Source organism: Perognathus longimembris, chromosome 8, assembly GCF_023159225.1.
Source record: "Perognathus longimembris pacificus isolate PPM17 chromosome 8, ASM2315922v1, whole genome shotgun sequence".
Taxonomy (NCBI): domain Eukaryota; kingdom Metazoa; phylum Chordata; class Mammalia; order Rodentia; family Heteromyidae; genus Perognathus; species Perognathus longimembris.
Window position 1 is genome coordinate 12,099,331 of NC_063168.1, and position 27,854 is coordinate 12,127,184.

The 27,854-nt window shown below is 40.4% G+C and overlaps 1 protein-coding gene across 1 annotated transcript; it reads left to right on the top strand.

Moving 5' to 3' along the window:
• The first annotated feature begins 239 nt into the window (after positions 1-239).
• LOC125355943 (vomeronasal type-2 receptor 116-like) lies at positions 240-26,930 on the top strand. Its single transcript, XM_048352198.1, has 8 exons — positions 240-296; positions 6,403-6,695; positions 13,091-13,382; positions 14,194-14,994; positions 16,421-16,648; positions 18,350-18,473; positions 21,700-22,632; positions 26,680-26,930. The coding sequence occupies exons 1-8, from the start codon at positions 240-242 to the stop codon at positions 26,928-26,930; spliced, it is 2,979 nt and encodes a 992-aa protein (XP_048208155.1).
• Positions 26,931-27,854: the final 924 nt, after the last annotated feature.

Below are 27,854 nucleotides of genomic sequence, written 5' to 3' on the forward strand. Positions count from 1 at the left end.
TATTCATTTCAGTACTGGATGTCGTTCCGTATATATCTGAAGCTAAATATAAACACTATTACAGAGATATAAAGATATATAAAGATATTGACCTGGATTATGGTAGAAGAGGGGCTTCTATTCTGAGACATTAAAATTTAATAAAAGTGAATATGAGACATAATAGAATTGATTCGCATATGATAAAGAAGCCATTTATAATTGAAATATTGCTAGAGTTTGTGTTGTTTTTGATAGCCATGGAGAGCAAAGTCTGCATTGGAAAAAAGAACCAGAATGCTGGGTGTGAAAATAAGGTAGGGGTAAAAGAAGAACTGAAAAACAGAGATGGAAAATAGGACAGGCCTAGCCAGGCCAAAAAGGAGGGATTTTGTAGGCTTATTAGAAGAACCATGAAGCGGCAAAATTGCAGATGTAAGATATGAAGTGTGAGGCTCAATTTAAAAGGACCAAACATAAAAATGTTCCAAGTTCAACTGCCGTACCTGCACACACACACACACACACACACACACACACACACACACATACACACACACACACATACACACAGAGAGATTCATGTTAGTTGTTAAGATGATGCTGGAGCTGCAGTCTAAGATTAAATGGCTGCAACTGTAGAGAGAAAAGCATTTACTTTGTGCTTGGTCCTTACTCTACAATACACCTAGGTCCAAGCTCTACATTCAGATTCAATATGTTCCAGATGGTACACAGAGAATGCTGCAATATATACACTGTAACGACTAAACTCAAAAGAAGGAACTATGCCGATTAAGTTGCTTGTCACTCTGAGAATGGCTCAGGTCTTTCTTACCATGTTTGGAGATTCTGCCCTTTCTAACTCGGTCACTTCTGATTCTGTTGCACTGGGGTCCTTGGGTCATTGCTTCTGTCATGGGTAAGTAAAAAATACACTGGGGGGCTGGGGATATGGCCTAGTGGCAAGAGAGCTTGCCTCGTATACATGAGGCCCTGGGTTCGATTCCCCAGCACCACATATACAGAAAATGGCCAGAAGTGGCGCTGTGGCTCAAGTGGCAGAGTGCTAGCCTTGAGCAAAAGGAAGCCAGGGACAGTGCTCAGGCCCTGAGTCCAAGGCCCAGGACTGGCAAAAAAAAAAAAAAAAAATACACTGGGGCGCCAGAGTTACCCTGATGCCTTTCACATGTCCCTAACATTAGTTTTAGAAATTATTCGTCACCCCCATCCTGTTAGCCAACATCTGTGGAATGCTTCATGAGATGGGCTATGGCAGTCATGGTATCTCACAGAAAGGTTTCTTCAGTATGGTCTTGTTGGATGGTGCAAATTGGCCCTGAATTCCCTAGTAATCATTCATTTTCTCATCCATTGCTGCAGCATTTTGCTGTCCCTACCCTCATGGAATAGTTGTCACTTCAAGACAAAATGTTGCATGTTTATCTTCAATATGACATCTCATACCACATATGAACTTGCAAAATAAGGCCTTGTACAACTCTGAATCTCTTTTAAAGAAACACTAAGCCATTGGTTTAGTTCCTTGGAAACGTGATGAGAGAAAGATGGTTATTAATTTATTTGTCTCTTTTGTGTATGTGCCTCTACTGCAGCTGATGGTTCTGCTTACGTTGTGAACAAATGGTATCCTGGTATGCTGTGCATCCAATATTAAAAGCCGTCACAGGGGCTGGGGATATAGCCTAGTGGCAAGAGTGCCTGCCTCGGATACACGAGGCCCTAGGTTCGATTCCCCAGCACCACATATACAGAAAACGGCCAGAAGCGGTGCTGTGGCTCAAGTGGCAGAGTGCTAGCCTTGAGCGGGAAGAAGCCAGGGACAGTGCTCAGGCCCAGAGTCCAAGGCCCAGGACTGGCCAAAAAAAAAAAAAAAAAAAAAGCCGTCACAGGCTCAGAAAACTCAAAATCACAAAAGTCTGCGTGTGTGGGAGTAGGCTGATGAAGTCAAGCCTCATGAGACTGAGCCATTTATTACAAGGGTGTCTATAGATTTAGGGAGACAAAAATATATCTTGAAATATCTGGTTCAAAGGTAATGCTAGCTGGTAACCCTACACCCTTTGCCAGCAACTATAAGTAGGCAAACTAATTGCCTGGTATGTGGAGCTTCTCAAAGGACCCTTGTCCAGAATATGTTTGATACTTTCATGTTATGATATATGAGTTGCCTTCGACTAGAATGACATCTTTTTGTCCTAGACTTCATATTTCCTCCTCTCCTTATGACCCACACTATGAGGATTTAAATGGCCTGTGGCCACAAAAGCAATCTTCTGTCTTTATGTCCTCCATCAAATTCACACTCATCAATCCTGAAAAAAATAAATAATAAAAGAGTTGCTGACACTGGGACCAGGACAAGACAAACAGCTTATGTCTGAAGAGAATTGAAAGTGGGAACTCCAGGGTTTGTCCTTGGGTTTATACAATAACCAGATAGCTGGCAAGCAAAAGACACCCCACGGAATTTCATTTTTCTTCTTACAGCACCTATAGATTTCCTTGAATTCCACAGACTAAATAAAGATTTTTCTGGCTTTCAGATACTAGGTAAGATATTAGTGTTCAATTAAATACCAATCTTATGGAAGAAGTATGTTTTCTGTTTTGTTTTTTTGTTTTTGTTTGTTTGTTTGTTTTGCCTGTCTTGGGGCTTGAGCTCAGGGCCTGGACTCTGTTCCTGAGCTTCTTTTTGCTCAAGGCTAGCACTCCACCACTTGAGCCACAATGCTACTTCCAGTTTTTTCTGTTTATCTGGTACTAAGCAATTGAACCCATGGCTTTATGCATACTAGGCAAGCACTCTACCCCAAGCTGCATTCCCAGCCCAGCAGCTCTGTTTTCTTTTCTTTTTCTTTTTCTTTTTTACATTTCCTTAAACTTTTATTATTGCTTTATGGAGAATACGTAAAAATACTCTCTTCTAGGTATTTTGAGATATTATAGTCATTGTTCTTTTTTTTCTTATTGTCAAAGTGATGTACAGAGAGGTTACAGTTTCATATGTTAGGCCTTGGGTACATTTCTTGTACTGTTACCTCCTCCCTTATTCCCCCTCTCCCCTCCCCTTCTCCTTCTCCCCCCATGAGTTGTTCAGTTGGTTTACACCAAATGGTTTTGCAAGTATTGCTTTTGGAGCAGCTCTGTTTTCTAATGAACAATATCAATGGGATTATATGAAAAGTTTAGTTTCTCCTGGTTTCTAGTCTTTGCTCCGAGCACAGAGTCCTTGGCAAGAGAGTCCTGCTCTGTAACCTGACAGAGATAGTTCTCCAGAGTCTCAGCTCTAGCCATCAGATCACCATGGCTACTGTCATCCATCAGAAATAGTGATGGTGCTCACAGAGGTTCCGCCCATCTATTTCTACCACCGGACTCCACCTCTGGAACCTACTACTCTGTGTCTGCTCAGCCCATCACAGAAACAAACTTTCAAGATGAGTACAGAGAGAAAAATACGATTAGTAGCATCCAAAAGGATGGTTATGTTTGCAGATAAGGAAGGAGTAGTGAGTACACAGATGGGAGAGGTTAATTCCTGGGCCTCAATAACTACCCTTCTGGGTCATCTCCATTTTCAGACTCTACATAGGCAGAAAGGATGTGGCTCGAGTAGTAGAGCACTGACCTGACTATTGCCATACTTTAATTAATTAATTGGTTAATTAAGGAAATATTGAGCAGTGTAATGGACACCTGTGCCACACTCAGGTGACTTCCCCACCTTCCAAAAACACACTCATGAAACCATGCTTCTCACTGTCCTCAAAACCCACCCTCTCTAATTAACCCCATTCCTTAATCTGGTTCCTTGGTTGCTTTGGGAAATACTTCAAAAATATTTTGTGGTAGTAGCAGGTAAATTGTTTTCATTTTTTTCTATGTTCAGAGATCTTGTCAAAAGGAAGCAGGCCCAGAATATGTCCTTTCTGTGACATGAGCATAAAATACCCTCTTGCTCATGATCAAGAACTTCTCTGGGGGCTGGGAATATGGCCTAATGGCAAGAGTGTTTGCCTTGTATACATGGAGCCCTGGGTTTGATTCCCCAGCACCACATATATAGAAAATGGCCAGAGGTGGCACTGTGGCTCAAATGGCAGAGTGTTAGCCTTGAGCAAAAAGAAGCCAGGGACAGTGCTCAGGCCCTGAGTCCAAGGCCCAGGAATGGCTATAGGTACTCAGGAATCTGAGATCTGATGATTGAGGTGTGAGGAAAGTTGAAATATTTTTGAGACTTTTAACTCCAGTTTACAAACAAATACTGAAACTAGAGGCCTATCTAGAGTGAGAGTATGCCAGACCTAAGCAAAAATAAGTCAAGCCAAAGCAAAACGTCTCTGAAGTCAAGCCCCAGAACTAGTGTGCACATACACACATGTGCGTGCACGCACACACACAGAACCTTGCACAAAATTCACACATGATACATGTTATACTTACAGGGACTGGTAAGAATTGACTTCCCCTGGCAAAAAATGTAAGGCTGTATAAACGTATTTTTTGTTGTTCATGGGGTTTGACTCCAGAACCAATAGCATAGTAAGTGCTCTACCACCAAGCCACCCTCCAAGTCCAGATCATTTTATATTTTTAAATCACTTCCATGTTTATTTCACTTACAATAATCCTATGAAATAAAATGAGACTAAAAAAAACATAATGTCGAATTATTACGTTACAATTAAAACAGTCATTGCCCATCTTTCAACTCATGGCCCTGTCCATGGTCCTTAAAATCAGCTCCTACAAACAGCTTTCCCAGGGCTGAAAAAGATCTTTGTTCTGTTTGCTGATGTACGAATGGACCATCTCACTTACCAGTGACCAACTTCTTCCTTGATTTCTTTGTAGTGATGATGATGTCCCTGGAGATGGACATTTCCCTCAGATTGCAACCCTAAGCCAGACATTTTGTCTTCCAGAAATTCAAGAAAAAAAAAAAAAACAGGCCCTACGGTAGCATAAATGCTGAGATACTCGAGAGCAGCAAGCCACCTTAACTTGGGAACATTTAAATAATAACACTCATCCATAGCTCTCCTAATATCTTGGCCTTGACTCCCACTCAAAGGAGACAAACAGGAACAAATAGCATCAGAATAATGAGAATGACATCCAAATGAAGCTTCCAAAACCTCTGCTTGCCTTGAAGATAGCTACAGAAAGCCAGGATCCTCCACTATTGTCTTTAAAGCCCCTGACATTTACCAGCTTCAGGGCTACTTTGAACCTTTGGCCAAAGAGAGAAGTCTACTTGTGACAGCACCCATCTTACACAAAAGCAACCTGAGTCTTGAAAGCCAGGAGACAGTTGAGAAGAGAATTTTGTGTATTAATGGTATTGCAGACATTGTTACACTAGTGAAGGACATTCACTTTAAACAGATTTTAAATTAATTGACATCCACAACAATCCAAGCCAAAGATAGGGAACCTCAGTGAGACTCTCAGGCAGGAAAACTCAAGTGTCACCATTGGTCACACTGAACAGGTCCAAAAGAAGAAGCATACTGCCTTCTGGATTGTTGATGGCTTTCCTAGGGCCAAAGTCCAGTGCCAGAACTCAGAGTGCCTGTGAGAGAAAGAGGTGATTGTGTGCACTGTTCCAGCCAGTGACAAGGCTCCTGTGAACACAGCCAGGCATTCTACCAGCAAACCATCAAAAGCCAAATCCATCAGGACTAGGAAAACTAAGAGCCATGGATAAGAAAAGACCAAAAGGATCAGAGAAATCATCCTCTAAGAAAGGTGAAGATTTAAAAAGCAGCCAGGGAATAATGTCTGTAAAACAGGAACAAAGACAACCACTCTGAAGATTAAGTATAAGACAGATCAACTTGTGCTCAGACAAGGGACCTTCAAACTGTCTTAAACCAGCCTAGGTATGGACATGTTACAGTCAGTGTAGGTTTGTCAAACACTTAGGAAAGAAGAATGATTAGAAAAAGGACTGCCTTCTTCCAGGGCCTTGAGCAACAAAGACACCAAGATTTTCCCAGCCATCAATGCATCCCTAGATATTCGATGGGAGGTTAAAGGTCCTAAAAAATTCAGGTCATAAAAACATGCTGAAATCAGCATCCTTGGATGAGGTGCCTCTCCTGGGGAATTTCAAGTTGGTTCCTTTGCCTTTTCTAATCCCAGAGAAGCCTTCCACCTCCCGCACACCTTCGTTCTAATGCAGCTCAGCAGTCAGCCTAGCTCAACTGCCTATGGCCAGCATGTTTGTTGGGTCCCAACAAAATGTCTCAGCCAACTACAAATGATGCAGTCCTACAGAGATTGACCATCTCTCCCCAGTCTAGTATGTCTCAGTCTGCTCTTGCTACGCCTTCCTCCAGGGCCTTGAGCAACAAAGCCTGCACCGTATAAAAATCAGCTTCCATTTCTCTTCAGTATAACCCTTTTTCAACTGCTGACATCAAGTTCCAGTCACCACCTAAGCCTCAAAACCAGGATCTACTCCAAGACTTCAGCTGCCAACCAATTCCATGGAGCAAACGGGATATTCTTTGGCCAGTAGTATCAAATCCCATCACCAAGGAACTGAGGTCAGAACATGAAGCCATGAAAATAGAGGCTCAGCAAGAGCACGAGAATGCTGCCAAATTCACATCTTTGTGGAAACTGCTGTTTTTAATTCAGAGGGTAAAAGATATGGATATTGCTTTATACTATTGGTATACAGTGTATGTTTTTTCACGTAAATATGAAAATAGATACAGACACAAATATAGACATGTAAAATATATAGATATATTGATACAGGTACATAGTGAGAGAATAAAATTACCCCATTTATCAGAAGACATTTTGAAATTAATAAAACTGAGCAATGCAGTATAAGGAAATGGATTACTATATGATTAATAAAGAAACTAAGCTGTGAAATATTGCCAAAATTTGGGGGTTTGGGGGGTAGGTGTGGAGATCAAAGACTGCATTGGAAAGAAGAAACTGAAAGTTTAGGGGAAGAACAGGGTACAGCAAGGAGAAGAGTAAGAATAGGGAAATAGAAGAAGAAATACGGACCAAGAGTAGGAATGCCAAAAAGAAGAAATTATATAGGCTTAAAAGATTTACCATGGCTGGAAACAATTTTAGAAATAATCCATAAATTCTAAGGTTGGGATTCAAAGAACAAACATAGAAAAATGCTAAAAGGAAATGGCAGAAGATGAATCTAGGTTGACCTGAGAAATGTAAAGCAGTCTCTCATAGAGAATAATAGCCTTATGGCTCATAACTCATCAGAAGGCAATACTCTGAAGCCAGTCTGTGGTGGCTTCTGCTTGTAATCCTACCTACTCAGGTGACTGAGATCTGAAGATAAAGATTCTAAGGCAGCATTGGCAGACAAACATATCAGACTCTCATAAATTAAAGGCTAAGAGCCAAAAGGGGAGCTGTAGCTCGGGGGATGTACATCAGCATGGAATGAAAAAGCTAAGCAAGAGTGCCCTGCCCCTGAGTTCAAGCCCCACTACCAGCACAATCACATATACACTCACAAAAACCAAAAGTAAAAACAAAACTGTGGAAGTAAGATTCAGTATACAGAGCTTGCAATAGGAGCCGTGGATTTAGCAGCAGGCCAGCAGTTTGGCTACATAAAGTTATCACTTCTGCCCGCCCCCCCCCAAAAAAAAATGTTCAGTATACAACACAGTATAAACCACAGGTTTGAGGTACGTAGGGTTATAGGTTGAATAGATAAATAGAAAATGTGGGGGAAATCTACCACAGAACAGACTTGGGATCCTGGCAATCTTGGCTCATAGCTAAGTGAACTACCTCGGTACAGGGTTCACTCCAAACACTATCTGAGCATAAATCGGCATTTACTCAACATCCATGCTCAGAGCAGCAAGATAGGCAACTTCAATTAACCTTGAAACACACCAGGCCAATGTCACCTTCCTACTTGACCAGTGAGATTCAGGCATATTGGTAAGGATTTTATTGATCCAATAAGAGAATTTGGGGTAGTGTGGAGATGTTAATGACATTGATATTTGTTTGAACCATGGACAAGGATGAGTTTTCCAATTTTTCTATTTGTCCTTTTCAAGTTTTTTACCAATGTTTACAGACATTTATTGTAAATATCTTTTCCCCTTTTGTTAAATTTACTGGTAGGGATGTTATTTAAGAGTTGGTGGAAAATATTGATACAGATGGTTGCATATTAATATTGTATTCTATAATGTTCTTGGATTTACATATTTATCCTATTCAGCCTGCGACTTACTATAATCTCTCTCTTTGTAATGAGTTTTGATGAATTGTACTTTCTAAATCTAACTCTAAGTATGAGAAAAGTTATAATTCCAGTTTTATATTTCTCATTTTAGTGTGCCAGATAGAAACATGGTTATCATAGATGATGAAATTGTTCATCTTTTCTTGAACATAGTCTATTTTCACGCATGAAAGACACTTCTAAAACAGGAGAGTACTGAAAAGCTGGAAGGGATATGAGACATGGCATGGCCTTCTGTGACTGACATGAGAAGACATCAGTGATTCACCTCAGAATTTCGCTTTCTTTCCAAAGCATGGCAAGAAATTCTCAGAGGGTTGTTTCTCTGTGTCTGTCCCCACAAATCCCTTGGCACAGGCTCCTAAAACTTCCAAAAGCCTCTTGGGTTCACAGAAAGACAGAGCGCACCGACTCAGGATGAAGTGGGCCACAATGTCTTGGTGAACTGTGATGATGTCATGGAAGCCAAGGGACAACGTCCACAACATGTTTATCCGAAGTATTTTTCACCATGATGGAGGGTGGCAGGTGAAGAGCCTTCGGGCAGAGGATCCCTGAGCTCCTGACTCGAATTGAGGTTCAGAAGACAAAACAGAGAAGACAGAACTGAGCACATAACAAGCATGAGGTCTCAGCACTGTGCTTCTCTTACCTATGCTTCCCTTTTGCTTCTAGCTGTGCCTTTTTTTAACAAGCCAGCACTCCTGTCGTATGTACTCCTTCCACAAGTTGGGGGCATATGTCAATAGTAGGATCTCACAGCACCCTGAATCAACTTCTACTCTTCTTCAGAAGGCTGCAGGAGGGAAGCTGGGAGGAGCCATCCAACCTCATCCCCTCCTCAGCTTAGTCTAGGTGCAGGGTTTGGCTTCTGTGTTGGGCAGATTCTGACATGTCTTTGTCTCTGGTCTTTTTCTTCCTATTCCTGCAATATTCACTCACATCTCAGCATATAGGTATTCCGAGCTATTTAACATATGTGAAGCAAAGTGTCTTCCGAGATGGAGACCTGGTTGTGAGTGGGTTTTTCCCCCTTTACCTCTTGAGCCAAAAAGCCTCGATAGACACAGAATCTTTTACACACCTGTCATATTATAAAACAGTACCTCAAAGGTAAGTTCCTTGTTATATGTACTTGTTAATTATGGTAATAACTGTGTTTTCATTTGCATTTCATCTCTTTTGACACTGTAAAAACGAGCATAAAATGAAAACCAGCAAGTTCTAATGTTCTCTTTCTTCTTTATGCATTCACAACTCTATTCTTTTAATTTTTTTTTGCCTTTTGCTTTCAACTCCTGCAGTGATAGAAAAGAGAAATCAATGTTTTTATGCTTACATCATCATCCTGTTCCTCAGAAGCAGGCACCGGGGGAGGGGTGTTTTAGAATCTGTGTGACTGCTGGACCCCATCCAGTCAATGTTACAACAGATGCACTGGGACTGTACAGGTATCTGAGCCACCAAGCCCTGACTTGAGGTCAGTGTTAGAGTCAAGGAGCTCATGCTATCTTGCCCACTGCTGTCAGGGGCATTTTGAAACACACTGAACAAGGAAATTAGAAGTATCCTAAGTTTGATAACCTTAAACAAACAACATTCTACAAATGATAACAATGAAATCATTCCATATAAGAAGTTCTTGATGCTAAAATGTCAACAGAAGAATAATCTTTTATGCCTCTTATTTGGATCTTGGTAGTTTCTTTGGGAAAATATAAATAATTGTATTGATTGGCTTCAGGAAAATAGGTTGCATTTGTCTCTGATGGGTGAGTTAAAACACTGATGCTTACTAACAGCTCACCAGGGGATGGATTGTGCTTTGTGCAGTGCACTGATTGCTATGAATTCAATTATTCTTCTAAAACAGTCAGTGCATCAGGGATTCCCCTCAGTAATCCCATATCCTCAGAAAACAGCCTCAGGAAAGCACTATGCAATTCATTTTCATGAGTCACTACCCTTACCAGATCTTTTAATTGTTACTTTTGTAAAGATGATGTAGACAGGTTATAGTTATGTAAGTAAGGAAAGGAGTACAGTTCTTGTTGAACATTGCTACCCCCTTCCTCATTTTCTCCCTCTTTCCCTTCCTCCCCAAGTTTCCCTACTCTGCCCACCACCCCCCCCCCCAAGTTGTAAAGATCATTCCCAACGTAGTGTCTTGTGAGTATCCCTGTTGCATTGGTTCCCCCTTTGTCCTTTGTCTCACCATTTCTATAATTTCCCCACCCCACCCCCAAATCAGATTAACTTACATACCAGACAAAGGGGACCAAAATAAAACAGAGTGAGAGATAACAGGGGATTAACCAAATGGAAACAAAGAAATAATTGCAAATAGTACACTAAAATATATCTTCTTTCCACTTCTTGGAGTGCATTTTGATTATCATCATTTTATATGGTCCTATGTACATAGCATCGAGCTATTGTGATCCTCTGCTAGGAGTACAGTAATTATGCAATAGACATATAGTAATTATTACAAATGAGAGAAACCATACAGCCTGTGTTTCTTTGGGTCTGGCTTACCTCACTTAATATGATTAGTTAACATATTTTCACAGGTGGTCTTGCAATAGCAAGGGCTGATAGGCTAATGATCTTCAAGATTGATTTTCAGCCTTACCTTTCAGTGGTATGAGGCTGTATGCATCCTCCATCCCTTCCCCTCCTATCTGTTATGACTTTGATTCTCTCTGTGTCTTTACCACTCACCAAATTATGAAATGAAATATTTTGTGACAATGACTTCATACATATGAATCAAGGGTTAGAAATCAGCTACTGATTGTATATACTCTACACAAATAAAAACAAAAGGAGAGATCATCAGAGGATGAAGGACTCTCTGGTCTCAGCTATAATATAAGAACCTGCTTTATTCATGAAACAAGTTTGGGGAGATGGATGAGAGACTTCAACCAACTTCACAAACCTAGAGGTCAGACTACAGTCTGCCTTCTCTGGTTCTGCTGGAGATGTTTCAGGCCACCTCTATTTTGGGCAGAAGAGGGTCATGTGTCATGCAGTTTTCCAGTTTCATCCTGCAAACAGGCTTCTCATACCTAGCAATTTAGCATGAACCTGTCTTCCTATAAAAATGTATTATTCTCCTGCCTACCAAGTGTCATCTGACATGCGTGCACTACACATGCGTACCTACTGTTGCACATCTGAGATGTGACTCGGGTTGTGTGGCTGTGTTACACCATGACGATCAGTCTCTGAAAATGAAATGTTTATATTACACTGATCAAAATAAGGGGGAGAAAATTAATACCAGATCAAAAGATATGATCTTTCAGAAGCTCTTGGGAGTTGGTGCCAAATGTATACTGGGAAGACTGTGTTTCCATGCGCCCATTCCCCTTATATCTGGTTGTATTTTCCCCGACTCCTGTCTGCCTCCCCCAGCTCCAGCAAGCAGTAATCTGATTTGTGTCTGCCTGGGTTTGCTAATCTGAATATTTTCTATTTAAGAACCTATATCATTTATGATCATTTTTGTGTGGCTAATTTTATATTGTACTATGTTTTTCAGTTGAATTTATGGGTGTAACATATATCAATCTGTCATATGCTTTTCTTGTAATATTTTAACATCAGGCTCTTAGAGGCAACAAGCTAGTCCCATTTGTACAGAACCAGATGCCAAATATTCTATTTCATTTAGACCCAATTTATTATTGTTATTATTGTGTTATTGCTAACTTAAGGGTTGGCCAAAATTTTCCTAATAAAACAGTCATAGATTTTTTGAGTTTTTTCTTTTAAAAAATGATATTGTAAAGATGATATACAGAGCACTTACAGTTACATAAGTAAGGTAATGAGTACATTTCTTTTTTCAAAGTCATGGATTTTTAAGGCTTATAATATTCTCAAATAAATCCTTCCTTGTCATAAATTTTTGTCTTTTTTGTGCCAGTCCTGGGGCTTTAGCTCAGGGCCTGAGCACTATACCCGAACATTTTTACTCAAGGCTAGCACTCTTCCAGTTGGGCCACAACCCACCTGCCAGCTATTTTTTTAAGCCATTTAAGTTTCTTTGACTTCTTTTTTAAATCTGTTCATTGTTTTTATAGAGGTGATACACAAATGTGTTTCAGTTAGATAAGTCATGTCAAAAGTACATTTCTGTTTGGACAATGTTAGCACTTCCCTCATTCTCTCCCAGATTCTCCCTCCCAAACTCACTCACAAGTTGTACAGTTCAGTTTTAGCACAGTGTCTAGTGAGTACCACAGCTGCATTTGATCACACTTTGTCCCTCCATTCCTGTGAGCCTTTTCCTCTCGCAAAGACAAATAAATGAACAAACACTACAAAGGGAAAAGAAAACAAAAACATCAACAAAGAAAATAACCTCTTCCATTTCCTGGAGTTCAATGTGATAAATTTTATTTTATAAAACCAGGGGTACATAACAATTTCACTTTGTATTCCTCTCCTAAGAATATCGTCCTTTGCTCTCACTGTGTGTAAATGCCTAGTCCTGTATAATTTAACATGCTTCAGTGTACATTACATCTAACTTTTGCATGTGAGACAAAGCAGGTGCTGTTTGTTATTCTGCACTTGGCTTACCTCAGTTATCATGATTTGTCCTAGGTCCATCCTTTTACCTGAAATTGACAAAATATTATGGCTGTGCAAAATTCCCTTTTTCATCAGAAGCTTAGGCCAAAGGAGGAGAATTTCTGAATGAAAGCCTCAGAATGACATTCTGCCTTGGTTAAGGAGTTGCCATTGCATTTCACTGCATGTTTTGATTAGTCTCATTAATACAGCTCTCTCTCTCTCTGTGTTTAGATGGCTTTGGAAGAACTACCAGTATGCTCTGGCCTTTCACTTTGCCATTGAGGAGATCAATAAGGACTCTCATCTCCTCCCCAATCTATCCTTGGGCTACCATATCTACAATGCCCATCACAGTGACCAAAGAAGCTTCGAGAATGCTCTGCTGTGGCTGTCTGGGGGTGATGAGATTCTCCCTAACTATAAATGCAGTATGCACGACAAGTCAGTTGCCATCATTGCAGGAACTGCAGCCACATTTTCAGCTGAGATTGGACCACTTTTAGAGCTCTACAAAACCCCACAGGTAAGTGGATTGTGAATTGTGGGCAGAATTGTTAAGCTCTCCACCAATACTATTTCCATGCATATGATGAAAGGAACGCTCAGTTGTACTTGATTTGTGTTTCACCCTCTCCTCCTGCCCAAACCTGCCTTGCTGGTGTCTACCCAAACAGCTCTGGGGATCATTCCCACTGAGCTTTCCCCCCACAACTCTCCACATCACAGGTTTCTCCCAGAGGACTGAGGCCATGCCAAGAGGAATAGAGATGGTAATGGTACCAGTCTCTTAAGAGAGTTCTTTTCTAGAAAAAACACTAATATTTCAAAATTAACACAGGGTAATCAAAAGCACCATCCAAGACAAAGCAGGTAGTTGTGAAAATAAATTAAAATAAAACTACCAAAAGACTAATAGAATCAAATTTGTTGGTATTTGTTGTTAATAATATTGTTAGGCAACATTAACTGTAGAGATTATGTCCCTATACATCAAGCCACGGGGACAAGGATGAGGCAAATACCACTATCTTGGTGATACTCCATTCACATTTCATGCCTACCTGTATTCCCACTTCAAGTGATAAGGAAGCACTGCGATTTCACAGATTTTCTTCCATGCTTTACTGAGGAAACCAGTAATGTTTTTCAAAAACCAATGGCACTGTGAATCATGGTTTTATGTTTTTCCCAGAATGAGAGAAGTTATTAATTCTTGTGGCAGTCCTTTCCTCTACTGAAAAGTATATATTCCACAATCCCCACACTTATCTCCTCCAGGAGGAAAACCCCTAATCCTCTAATCTCAGAATCATATTTTGTCCTTGTTTATTCAGATCACCTATGGACCTTATGATCCCATGCTAAATGACAAAGACCAGTTTTCATCACTTTACCAGATGGCTGCCAAAGACAACTTTCTTGTTCATGCAATGATCTCCTTACTGCTTCATTTTGGTTGGACGTGGGTATCGCTCTTCATTTCTGATGACATGAAAGGGGAGCAGTTCCTTCAGATTCTTAAAGCAGAGATGGTAAAGAAAGGTATTTGCGTGGCTCTAACAGAAAAGTTGCCTACCGCTCAGGCAATACATAAACAGAAGGAAATCACTCCCACGATTCCAATTTCATCTGCAAATGTGCACATACTGTATGGTGAAGTGGGAAGCCTCATAATCGTGGACATTTCAGCCAAGTACTTCTTAGTCATGGGAAAAGTGTGGATAATGACATCAAAGTGGGATATCGTTGTGTATGAGATGGACCACATGCTGCACTCTTTCCATGGAAGTTTCTCACTGTCACCTCATAAGAAAGAAATTCCCGGCTTCAAACATTTTCTCAAGACAGTTAAACCCTCCCAATACCCAGAGGATTTTTACTTTAGTACTTTGTGGTTTTTTAAGTTGGATTGTCTTCCTGCTGGGTCACTTTTTGGCAAATCTAGAGTTTGCCCACCAAATGTTTCCTTAGAGTTCATGCCAGGAAATATTGACATCATGACAATATCAGACTCCAGCCATCGCATCTATAATGCTGTCTACACAGTGGCCCATGTCCTTCATAAAATGCTTTTAAAGAAAATAGAAATGGGATTTCCAGGAGCTTTTGACCAGCCTAAGATTCTTCCCTGGCAGGTAAATCTTCTGCATCAAGACAGACAGTGAGCATCCAAAGACATCTACAGCTATTTCACTGAGGTACAACACTGTGACTACATTTTTATTTTAGACAGACAAAATCTGAAAAAAATGCAAAGTGTTTACTTTTCACTGATTAGAGGAACATGTGCAATTTCTCTCTGTATTGGGAGAATTCTGCTCCTAAGGTTTCCCATTTCTAACTACTAAATTAAAAATTAAATCATAAAAGTAAAATTTAAGGTAAAATGCTGTAAAATGTTCAAGTACAAATCAGTAAAGCATAGAAAAATCAAAACATAATCAGGTTTATATTTTGCTTCAGAGTGTATCCATTCCAGAAAATATAGATACAAATAACCATATAGATATATATTTAATTCTAGATATTTATACACAAAACTATACATATTGTGGCCCATTCACTACATGGCCTACTTTATTAAAAGTAGCAGTAAATTCCCTGAAATATCCTAAAGTAACTCTGGGAGATGAATAGCTTAGATAACCCAATTCTCTCCAACACTGCAATAATCATGGAAGCATTCCCTGTGCTCTCATTTTTCCATCTGAGATCACTAATGATATATAGAAGCTTATGATAGCCCAACGGGTTTGATAAGATTATAAGTGATTTAGAATTCTTCACCTTCAAGTAATTGAATAATTAAACAAACATGGCCTATATAATTTAAGGTCAATTATTTCCCACACTGCGTCATGAGACCAAAAAATTGAAAAGTTCAATATGCTTTGTTAGAAACTTCATTGGAGCCATAATTTTTTTATTGGTCGTAAATATCTCCCTGCAGACAACAGAGGCAGACAAAAAATATTATGCCTTTTTAAAAGTTTTATTTAGGGCTGAGAATATGGACTAGTGGCAAGAGTGCTTGCCTCGTATACATGAGGCCCTGGGTTCAATTCCTCAGCACCACATATACAGAAAATGGCCAGAAGTGGCGCTGTGGCTCAAGTGGCAGAGTGCTAGCCTTGAGCGGGAAGAAGCCAGGGAACGTGCTCAGGCCCTGAGTCCAAGGCCCAGGACTGGCCCAAAAAAAAAAAAAAAAAAAAGTTTTATTTAATTATAGTTGACATATAAAACAAATGTATTTAATCTATACATTGTGATGAATATATCATATGCCATATGGATGTTGAGTTTCCACAATTACCACAGTAAGATACTACAAATCTTAAAGCAAAGAACAGCTTGTAAGAAGTTCCAAACAGTTTTCCACCAAAGCCCATGCCAATGCCCCTCAGATGGCAAAATTCTAAAATTGTTTCTATCTGGATTCACTTAGTTCCCTCTTTTGTTTTCCTGGGAGAGAAGAGAAGAGCCCTTTCTCCTTTGACACAGCAAGTTTAAATCCTTATCTTGACATGTACTCCTCATTTGTAAATTTTGTCCCTCCTCCAGCTTCATCCATTTCTGAGGAGTATTCAGTTTACCAACAGTGCTGGGGACGACATCACTTTAGATGCAAAGACAAGCTCTGTTGCACAGTATGATGTACAAAACGTTGTGAATTTTCCTGCTGGTCTTGGGTTGATGATTCAAGTTGGAGAGTTTGTCTATAGGAGTCCACTTGATCAAGATTTGGTCCTCAAAGAAGAGATGATAGAATGGCCTGTTGGATTCATACAGGTATGATTTCACCTCAGTACTGTATGTTATTGGGTAACTATGGAGAGAGTGCTGTATGGACTCCTGAGATGAGAAGAAGTAAGATCTCTTTAACTTTGCACTGAATTCATCGCTCCATCTTGACTTTGTAATGTGTGATCTTGATTTTTCATAATCTTGGCTAACACCTACAAAAATGTTAAGTCTATAAGAGTCATCTTGATAATTTTGAGATTATATATTTATGCAACAGTTGATAAAATGTAACAAAGTCAACAAATAAAGATACAGATGAGAATACACGTACATAAATATGTCCTTTTATATATCCTAGAACCTTTAATCATATATGTTCAATATCACTTTTATATTCTGATGCATTATAAGCATATACTATATAAATACAATATATGATTCCCATTTTTCTAAGGCATTTTTTACATTTTACATTTATCCATTTGTATTGTACTGACCATGGTTACATATCTCAGGAGATGTTCTAGATGATTCCAATCCCAATTATGCCCTATACCCATAGCATGTTCCATTTTCTGAAAGAAATGACCCACATGGTCTCAGAAACTCACAACTGAATTAATCACTATATGTGATTTAAAACACATTCTTAGTGTTAGCAGTTAGTATCAGTTATGTCCCTGTCAATTATGAGGTTACTTTTTGAGCAGATTAAAGCCTATTCCCAACTCTTTTAGTTAGCTTTGCATCATTACAAACAAGTATCTGAAAATAAAATTAAGTCTATAAATATCAAAGGCTTATACTACTACCAGTTTTGAAGTTTTCCATACAAAATTGAATTTCCCAAATCTTTTCACCACTGGTGAGTGTAACACACCCACCATGGAGGGACAAAAAGTCAGAACAAAATAGTCACAACTGAAACCAATGAAGATAGAGAGATAAAGGTAAGGAACATAGATGACTCCAGCAATCCCCTTCACAGAGACAACTCCGATGACCTAAAAAACTTCCCACTAAATGTACCCTCTAATAATGCCTCAAAAACACCTCTCAAGAATGCTTTAGGAGTGAGGCCTGGAAATAAGATCCTTTACATAAGGACTCAACATTTTCTTAATATTTAGGGATATTGCTTATACTCAAACTAATGGAATGTGAGGAGACAATAAAAATATTATAATACATATACATTCACAGAACCACATAGAAACCTACATTGGAAAGACTTTGGAAGGAAGGGAAAATATGAAGAAAGAAAAGTACAGAAATGTTGCATGCTAATGTTGTATAAAGTAAAAGTGAAGGGATGGGAATATGGCCTTGTGGTAACGTGCTTGCCCTGCATACATGAAGCCTTGGGTTTGACTCCTCAGCACAACCTATATAGAAAAAGCCGGACATGGCGCTGTGGCCCAAATGGTAGAGTGTTAGCCTTGAACAAAAAGCAGCGGTGGACAGTGCTCAGGCCCTGAGTTCAAGCCCCAAGACTGGCAAATAGATAAATAAAGTAAAAGTGATTTTGTACTGTGGTAATGTTTAGTAATCATTTCAAAAATGTGAAAATGCACACAGAATTAAATGTTTAAGTGGTAGTAGCAAATGCCATGGTGGTATTTCAATGGAGCCACTATGTGACCTACTGAAATCAAAGTTCCCACATGTGGAAAGAGATAATAACATCCTGTTAAAGTTTCGAACAATATGCAAAACCATGGCCAATATTTCTCTTCTGTCCCTCAGACTCCTCAATCTGTGTGTAGTCAGAGCTGTGGTCCAGGATTCAGGAAAATTCTACAGGAAGGAAGACCTCCATGCTGCTTCATTTGTGATTTTTGTCCAGAAGAATATATTTCCAATCTAACAGGTAAAAAGCATAAAACCACCCTAAGGTAACTCTACCCTCTGTTTCCCAGTAACAAGAAACCACAGATATTGGTAACTGGAGTACAATCATTCTCCATTCATAATCCACCCATCCTCTTAATATATCCATGTTATTTCTTCATTTTTCAGTCCTGGGGCTCGAAATCAGGGCCTATGTGCTATCCCTAAGCTTCTTGGGCTCAAGGCTAGCACTGTACAATTTGAGCCATAACTCCACTTCTGGCCTTTTCTGAGTAGTTTATTGAAAATAAGAGTTTCACAGACTTTCTTGCTGGGCTGACTTCAAACCATGATCCTCAGACTTCGGTCCCAAGTACATAGGATTATACACATGCACCACCAGAACCCAGCTAATACATCCATTTCTAATTACCATTATGACTCTGTTATGTGTAATGTCTTATTGGGGACTACTCATCATATTAAGTTCAACTGTAACACTGGTTCTATTGCTCGCATAGCTGAGTGAGTCTCCGTGTGGTAGTTCACTATCTACTCATCAAAGGTGAGGCACATATAAGTCTCATGGCTACCTGTGGGTAGTCAATAGTAAGTACAGAGCAGGTATCCTCAATTGCCATCGAAATATTATATTTTGAGCCATGCCCTAAATGCGATGCAGAGCAGTCTCAAGTCCAACTAATTAATTATTAATATTTAATGTAAGATCTTTTAAATATTATGACACATTAAGATAAGGCATAAATGCATGATGATACAATATTTTAATAAAAGGTGCTATTAGTGTCCCTAAAAGTAGTCTTTGCCCCAGATAAAAACGTAAGAAATTGCACATCAAAATAAAATGTTATTGACAAATACAAAGTACTGGTAACCTATTCGAACTCACTCCGTTTTTCAAAATATAAAGAATAGTTTGGGGCTGGGGATATGGCCTAGTGGCAAGAGTTCCTGCCTCGGATACACGAGGCCCTAGGTTCGATTCCCCAGCACCACATATACAGAAAACGGCCAGAAGCGGCGCTGTGGCTCAAGTGGCAGAGTGCTAGCCTTGAGCGGGAAGAAGCCAGGGACAGTGCTCAGGCCCTGAGTCCAAGGCCCAGGACTGGCCAAAAAAAAAAAAAAAGAATAGTGATTGGAATTCCTGAATGAATACTATATAATTTCTATCATCTTAGCAGTAGTAATCTTTTGGTGAAAATGGTATCATCTTCAGGTATATATTATATCCCAAATTCAACAAGACTCCAAGACCCTCAGCTAATAGGAACTAGGCCGGTTTGCCTCTTACTATCCAGATAGTGAAAAGCGGCCCCTTGCATAGGGTAGGGTAGGTTTTCTTGAGTGGGGAGTACATAGGCAGGCCATGCAAGATAGATGTATTCCAATTTCATTGGTGACATTTGAGACCATTTGTTCTTTCACATAAACATCAGGCGTTGTGGCTCACAGTAGGCGGCCCATAGTGGCACCATACCGCGAATATTCCTTTCCTGTGGGCAATGACATCACTGGTACTTGTTGGGGCAAGCAAGCAGATTTACAGAAGCAGAACTTAGCCTTGAGTTACAGACACAAAACACAGGCCCAGTCAGCATAACCATGACTCACTTTATAAAAACCAAAACATAGCCTAAATGCAAAATATAGCTTTGAATAGGGGCAGTCTTTTCTTAGAGATGACCCTCATTAGCTTTTTCTTGAAAACATAACAACTTTGTTAGCAGAGCTTTTTGTCCAATACAGCAGCTCGGGACAGCGGGTGATAAACTTCAAGGTTATTAGTGACCCTCTGGGAAGCTGTCAACTCAGTGAATCGAGGGATGGAGGGAGGGATGCTGCTTTGCTTTTAGCAAAGATGGGAAATTTTGCCTTTAATATTCGGTCCACATTCTGATGTCCTATTTATTCTTTTTCATTAGTCCATTATATAATAAACTAAAGCAAGCAAGCTGGGTACAGAAGCTAAAATGGCAGTTAGCACTTCCTTTAGAAAGGGGTGTTGCACTTGTGACTGAGTTCCACAGTAAATGAACAAAATAATAACCATCTTGTTCATGAAAGAATTGAAACACCTAACAGTGTGTGGAACAACTAAGAGAAAGAAAAATGCTTGGGCGCCAGTATCCCATGCCTATAATCCTAGCTACACAGAAAAACGAGATGTGAAGCTATTAGGTTGAATGCAGCCTGGAAAGAAAAGTCTGTGAGACTCTTACCTCCAAGTAAGCTCCAAAAAGCAAGAAGTCGTTCCTCAATTGGTAGCCTTGAGAAAAAAGCTTATAGCATTACACTTTATAAACGGATAACAACCTAGGATTTGGGTTGTACAAGAATAGAAAATTGGAAAATACAATCAATTCTTCATTTTTTCAATTAATGCATCTACAACACAAAAAGTTAATTATGTCTCCAGTCACCATGACTCATGCCTGTACTCCTAGCGAGTAAAGAGGCTGAGATCAGAAGGATGGCAGTTCAAGAACAATCTGGAAAAAAAAAAAAAAAAACTCCTGAGAGCCCATCTCAGTCAATAAGATCTTGGTTATGGGAGTGAATGATTGTTGTACCAGCTACACATGACTGGCAAATAGAAGGACTACTAACCACGCAGGCATGGGAAAAACAGGACAAGACACACGTAGCAGAGCATCTTTCCAGAAAGCTCAACATCTTGTGTTCAAATCCCAGTGGTATCAAAGAAAGTTTAGTATCATCATTTCAAGCACTTTCAAAATGGAAATATTTTTTATTTCAATCAGACTAATTTCTGTATTTATATGGAAACCGTGGGAAGAACAGTCACAAAAAGATATAGAATATTGAAGGACATACTCTACTCCATATCTGGTTATATCAGAAATAGAAACCACGACAAAGTTCAGAGATCCCAAAGGTTTAGGGAGTTTTTCTCTGGGTATGGGTACAGACAGCCTTGAATCTGACTTATTTGGCTAATTGGAAAGGTCATAATAAGAAACAAAGTGGGAGAATAAGGACTGGGAAGGGTAACATCATGGAGACATAGGTGAAGCAAATGGAGAACACTCAGATGCTGAAGATTCCCCTCAGACGAGTCTGGTTTTATCTGTGGCTGAAGAACATAGAAGCTCCCTCTAATGTGGCTCAAAAACATCACAAGCATTCTCTGCTTGCATGACACTACAGAGATGCCCATTTTCTTCAAAAGGGCAACAAGCATTAACTTAGGAAATCGAAATGCTGATTTACTTTCTCCTCTCCAGGTACAGTGCAATGCATCGAGTGCCCCACACTTGAGTACCCCAACAACGAGAAAAATCGCTGCTTCCCCAAGGTCATAACCTTTCTGGCATTTGAGGATTCTATGGGGATGGCTCTAGCCTGCTCAGCCCTGGGCTTCTCGCTCATCACAGCTGCGGTTTTGGGAGTCTTCGTGAAGCACCGTGACACTCCCATAGTCAAAGCCAATAACCGGACTCTCAGCTATGTCCTGCTCATCTCCCTCCTCCTGTGCTTCCTCTGCTCCTTGCTCTTCATTGGCCATCCTAACACGACCACCTGTACCCTCCAGCAAACCATATTTGCACTTGTATTCACTGTGGCAGTTTCCACCATTTTGGCCAAAACCATTACTGTCATACTTGCCTTCAAAGCCATGAAACCAGGAAGAACAATGAGGTGGTTTCTAATCTCGGGAGCCTCTAACTCCATCATTCCCATTTGCTCCTTCATCCAGCTTACTCTCTGTGGAATTTGGCTGGGAACCTTTCCTCCCTTTATGGACATGGACGCCCATGCAGAACTCGGCCACATCGTCCTCACCTGCAACACAGGCTCTGTCACTGCCTTCTACTCTGTCCTCGGATACCTGGGTTGTTTGGCCCTGGGAAGCTTCACCGTGGCTTTCCTAGCCAGAAAGCTGCCTGACACATTCAATGAGGCCAAGTTCTTGACGTTTAGCATGGTAGTGTTCTGCAGTGTGTGGCTCACCTTCCTGCCTGTCTACCACAGCACCAAGGGCAAGGTCATGGTGGCTGTGGAGGTCTTCTCCATCTTGGCCTCCAGTGCAGGGCTCCTAGGCTGCATCTTTGCCCCCAAGTGCTACATAATTCTTCTAAGACCTGATAAGAACTCTTGGGAAGGTTTAAAGAACACAAGAGCTTCTAGGAAAAATAGACATTCTGAGGGTCTATCCAGTAAATCGCTAGCATATATTTCCCACCACGAAAACACTTCCACTTTACATTCTGATATCATAAGTAAAACCAATGTACCATTTTAGATCCACATACTTTATTTTAAGATCCATTGTGTAGATCTCACAAAACAGAAAAAAACATTAAGTAAGCCAGGCTTAGAGAGAGAAAAGGCAAATCCATTCTTTACTATGTGGAAGTGAGACCTAAAATACAAACCTACATGATCACATATACAGGGTTATAGGCATAAACAAACAAATGAATTGACTAAAGGCCAGTATACTTCGGGGATCGGGCCAAGAGCATAACTCCTTTCAACAACTAATGAACCATTTCAAAAAATGAATACCACAAGGTAAAGCATGTTTGGGTGGAAAGGGCACCAAGATGAGTGTACACAAATGAAGGGAGGAAGGATCAGTAAATATGTACATTATATTCAACATACATTATGTAAAAATCAAGCTCAAGTGTAGGTATAGGAGAGAGAAAGATGGGGAAGAACAACAGAAGGGATGCAATTGATCAAGATGCATTGAACTCAAAACCCCACTTCTGGAATTGAAACTCATTGCTGCAGCTACTAATAAATAAATAATAAGTAATACTAATAAATAAATATTTGAAAGAAAAAGAGAAAGATCCATTTTGTAAAACCAACGTTACCTACTCGTTAAGACTACTCACCTGATCTAGTGCTCATGTGTGGATAATGTAGGTAATCCTTAGGGTTAATGAAAGGGTCCATGTTGAATTAATTTTAATTTCATTTATCAGTTAACTGACACTTTAAGTATTCATTTTTAGAAAGTATATAATTTAGACATAACTTATATTCCCTTTTCCCTGGATTTTCTTAGACCATGTTACCTTCTTATTACACCATATGTGGAAATTAATTAATTAATCAAGGTAATGTTTTTATATGTGTATGCTTTATTGACTACAATTGTCTTACTCATTATCCAACTGTTTTGAAATGCTATCCTATTTGTTTTGAATTTCCAACAAAGTCAGTAAAATTTAATGTAGAATATGATACCAGAACAGATTTTCCCACAGTAGAGTGTAACGATAGTTCTTTTTCAGTCAACTATTTCATCTTGGCAAAAACCTCTTGCTATAGGAAAAAGGTTGCTCTGCGGTATTAATTAAAAATAGAAGCTAGGCTTTGCTGTTTCCTCCTGAAATACATACAAAGTTGAAACCACCTAAGCCTATGCCAGGTCTTATCAGAAATTCTTTATCTCATGTTGCAGAATTTTAAAGTTTAAAACCAATTTTAAAAATCACATGTGAGGATAAAATATCAACTTCCTGGGATATGTTTGTTTTGCCTTTGCTTTAAGGTTTCCACTTTTTAAATTCACACCTGAGATATAACTTTCTTCTACTGAGGTGAAATTCACATAAACAATATAAACCTCTGTGTGTGTGGTGTGTGTGTGTGTGTGTGTGTGTGTGTGTGTGTGTGTGTGTGTGTGTGCCAGTCCCCTCTGGCTTGAACTGAGTGCCTCGGTACTCAGATGAGCTTTTGTGCTCAAGGCTAGTGCTCTACTTTCAGCTTTTTTATGGTTGATTCGAGATAAGAGAAAGGCTTCTCAGGCTTTCTTACCCAGGCTGGATTCATGAACCATTTTAATACAAAAACAAGTGGCATCTTTTACATATACATTATATAGAACACATTCACAAAGTTGTGTCATCATCATTTCTGTGTAGTTACAAAATATTGTTATTACCTCATAATCAAACTCTGTACCAATTAGTCAGGAACTAATCCCCTTTACCTCAGATTATACAAATAGCAATCCCCGGCATTTCTATAGATTTACTTCCTGGCAAGTCATCGAAGTAAAAATCATATAATCATCTATTGTGTCTGCCATCTTTCACAGAGCAGCTATCTGTTACATTCCTCTCTGTGCGTGCGTGCGTGCGTGCGTGTGTGTGTGTATGTTTTCCCATTCATCTACAGATAGACATTAGCATTGATTCTATTGTTTTTTTCCCTGTGAACAGGATCTCTGAACATTTGCATAAAGATATTTGGATACATGGAGTGGTGTTTTTTTTGCTTTGTTCTTTGGCAGTCATGGAGCTTGAACTCAAGGCTTGGGTGCTGTCCCTGATCTTCTGTGCTCAAAGCTAGTGCTCTACTACTTTGAACCACAACCCCACTTCCACTTTGGGGATGGTTACTTGGAGATAAGAGTTTCATGGGCTTTTCTATCCAGGCTGGCTTCAAACTTCAATCCTCAGAAGTCAGTCTCCTGAGTAGCTAGGATTACATGTAGGAGCCACCAGTGCTGGACAAGTGTTTTATTCCTTTATGTGTACAGCATGCTGTAGAAGGGCTGGGTCACATGGAAATTCGGTCAGCTTTTGAAGAAACACTGGAGTTTCTCCCAAGGCAGCTGCTTCATTACACAAAAAGAACACTTTATTTTTTAAAAAATACATTTTGAAACAGTTAAAAAACTTGATATAGATGTGGATGATATGAAATAGATATGGATATAGTTTCTTTTGGTTCTATAGTACATCTTTGTCTGAAACTAAGACATAGTAAATGTTAGCTCATGAGACTATCTGGCCTTAAATTTACTTCTAAATGTTATAGATGAGTAGGGGAACTATTTTGTGCTCTACATATGACATTTCTGTGGGTTAAAGTACAAAGAGAACCCCCTCCACCCTCCCTGGCATGACCACAGAGCCCCACAATGCTGCAGAATATCATGTTGTGGACAGGGCACGGACATTCACACACAATAGTCAAAAGGAACTCAATGGAAAAGGAAACACATACAGAATTGTTAAGACTTTTTGAACTTTACCAGATGTTGACACTTAATAAGAAGATCCAGGCAACTGTGATAAGCTTTCTTTGTTGTTGTTGTTATTTTTCATCAAGCAACAGAGGACTATTTTTTTTTTTTTGGCCAGTCCTGGGCCTTGGACTCAGGGCCTGAGCACTGTCACTGGCTTCCTTTTGCTCAAGGCTAGCACTCTGCCACTTGAGCCACAGCACCACTTCTGGCCATTTTCTGTATATGTGGTGCTGGGGAATCGAACCCAGGGCCTCATGTATACGAGGCAAGCTCTCTTGCCACTAGGCCATATCCCCAGCCAACAGAGGACTATTTTAAAGCCATAACCCTTTTGCAAGAACATAAGCCAAGTAGAGAGCACTTTGGGTGTCTATGTCTTAATTGAGTAGGGTGTGAGGTCATCTGTGGAGGAATGTAAGTTGGCTGTGCCATAATCATTCCCACAGTACCATCCTAAGAAACATAGTCCCCGGCATGATCTGCAAACTTCCCCCCTGCATTGTGACTGCTTTAGATGGCAAAGGTGACTGGTAGAGTCAATGCCCATACATTGCCCGTTATTTGAGGACATGGAGGTACAGCTCACTTGCAAAGAGCCAGCGTTGAGCAAGAAGCTGAGAGGCTGTGCTCAGACCCTAAACATCAAGACACATTATAAGCACAAAATATCAATATAAAAAAGGAATTACTGAGTGTGAGTTAACATCTAATAGTTCAATGACATCCTCATGCTTTACATGACACTATTAGATGAGCTGCTCCATCTAATGCCAATGTGTTATGCACTACAATTATGCTCTTCTAAACATCTGCTGCACTGACATGGCCTCTGAGAGAATAACACTGGTGCCTCCTACTGCACACATGAACACCTGGCCAGGGCTGAATTGCTGAAGTGAGCCCGCCCTGCAGCTCTGCCCAGTCCTGCCCTGCCCTGCATTTGCATAGGCCCAGAGCACAGCACACTCCCTGAGTATTTCTTCATGGGCTGCTCACACCCCGTGCAGCAGTCAGTCCCAGTTCGCACCCAGCATGGACATGAGGGGCTCTAATCACATCCTGGGACTTGGACTCCTGCTGCTCTGACTCCCAGGTAAGGAGACAGCAATGGAAATTTCATCAGCTCCATGTGGTCAATTCTGTCTGACTCTGGGAGAATCTCACGATGCATGCATAATGATGTGGTAATTTCATTCTTCTTCCTTGTCAGGAGCCAGATGTGATAACCAGATGACCCAGTCTCCATCCTCCCTGTCTGCATCTCCAGGAGACACAGTCTCCATCACTTGCCAGGCCAGTCAGGGCATTAACAAATTTTTAGCCTGGTATCAGCAGAAACCAGGGAAAGCTCCCAAGCTCCTGATCTACCTTGCGTCCAATTTAGAGTCAGGGGTGCCATCAAGGTTCAGTGGCAGTGGATGCGGGACAGAGTTCACTCACCATCAGCAGCCTGCAGCCTGAAGTTGTTGCCACTTATTACTGTCAACAACATTGGAGTGATCCTCCCACAGTGATACAAGTCATGACAGAAACTTCCCAGGGCAGCAGAAGAGAGAGGCTGGGCTGCCCCAGCTGCTCCTCCTGGTCCCTAAACTTGCTACAGTGCTTCTCAGATGCAGCCTGGCTATAAACACCGCTGCAAGCTGTTATTTTATCAATTGCAAGGCTTGAACTCAGGGCCTGAGCACTGTCACTATGCCTCTTTCTGCTCAAAGCTACTACTCTACTACCTGACCCACAGTACCACATCCAGTTTCTGAGTGATTCATTGGAGATGAGAGTTTCACAGGAACTTTTCTGCCGTGGGCTGGGTTGAGCCACCATCCTCAGATCTCAGCCTCATGAGTAACTAGGATTACAGGCTTGAGCCACTGGCAGGAATTGTTTTAACACAGTTAATGAGTCTAATCCCTAGCTTCTTAGCTCCTGACATTTCCAGAGAAGTTGGAAGCTGGAGAGTGGGATTCTCTGGTTCTGTGAAGCTGTCCTAGGCTTTGGGTCACATCAGCCTGTGATTCCCCACCCTGTGGGAAAAGCCAGGGTGGACACTGCGGCCCCTACCTGACCCCACATCCTCTCCGGGGGATTCTCCAGGCCTCACCTCGGTTCAGGTGTCAGCCTGCTTGTGGCAAGAAAGACTAAATCTCTCCTGTTTTCTATCTCATAGAAAGTCTCCAGATGACACAACTGTGCAGGAAGCCAGAGAAGGAAAGAGTTCAGAAATGGCTTCCACAGCAACCATAATGATCGCAATGCTGTCTTAATACTATTGACAGCCCTGGATAGTTCCTTTGCTCTATACACTCAGAAATATTCCACCTAAGTCATGACAGTAGAATTCATGTAAATATGATTCTCAGTTTTGTCTACCAATATGGGATCATA

Coding starts and splice junctions, on each gene's coding strand:
- LOC125355943 (XM_048352198.1), top strand. CDS start 240: ATGGAGAGCAAAGTCTGCATTGGAAAAAAGAACCAGAATGCTGGGTGT. Junction 297..6,402: donor ATGCTGGGTGTGAAAATAAG/GTAGGGGTAAAA, acceptor ATTTCTCTTCAG/TATAACCCTTTTTCAACTGC. Junction 22,633..26,679: donor ACATTCTGAGGGTCTATCCA/GTAAATCGCTAG, acceptor CTTCCTTGTCAG/GAGCCAGATGTGATAACCAG.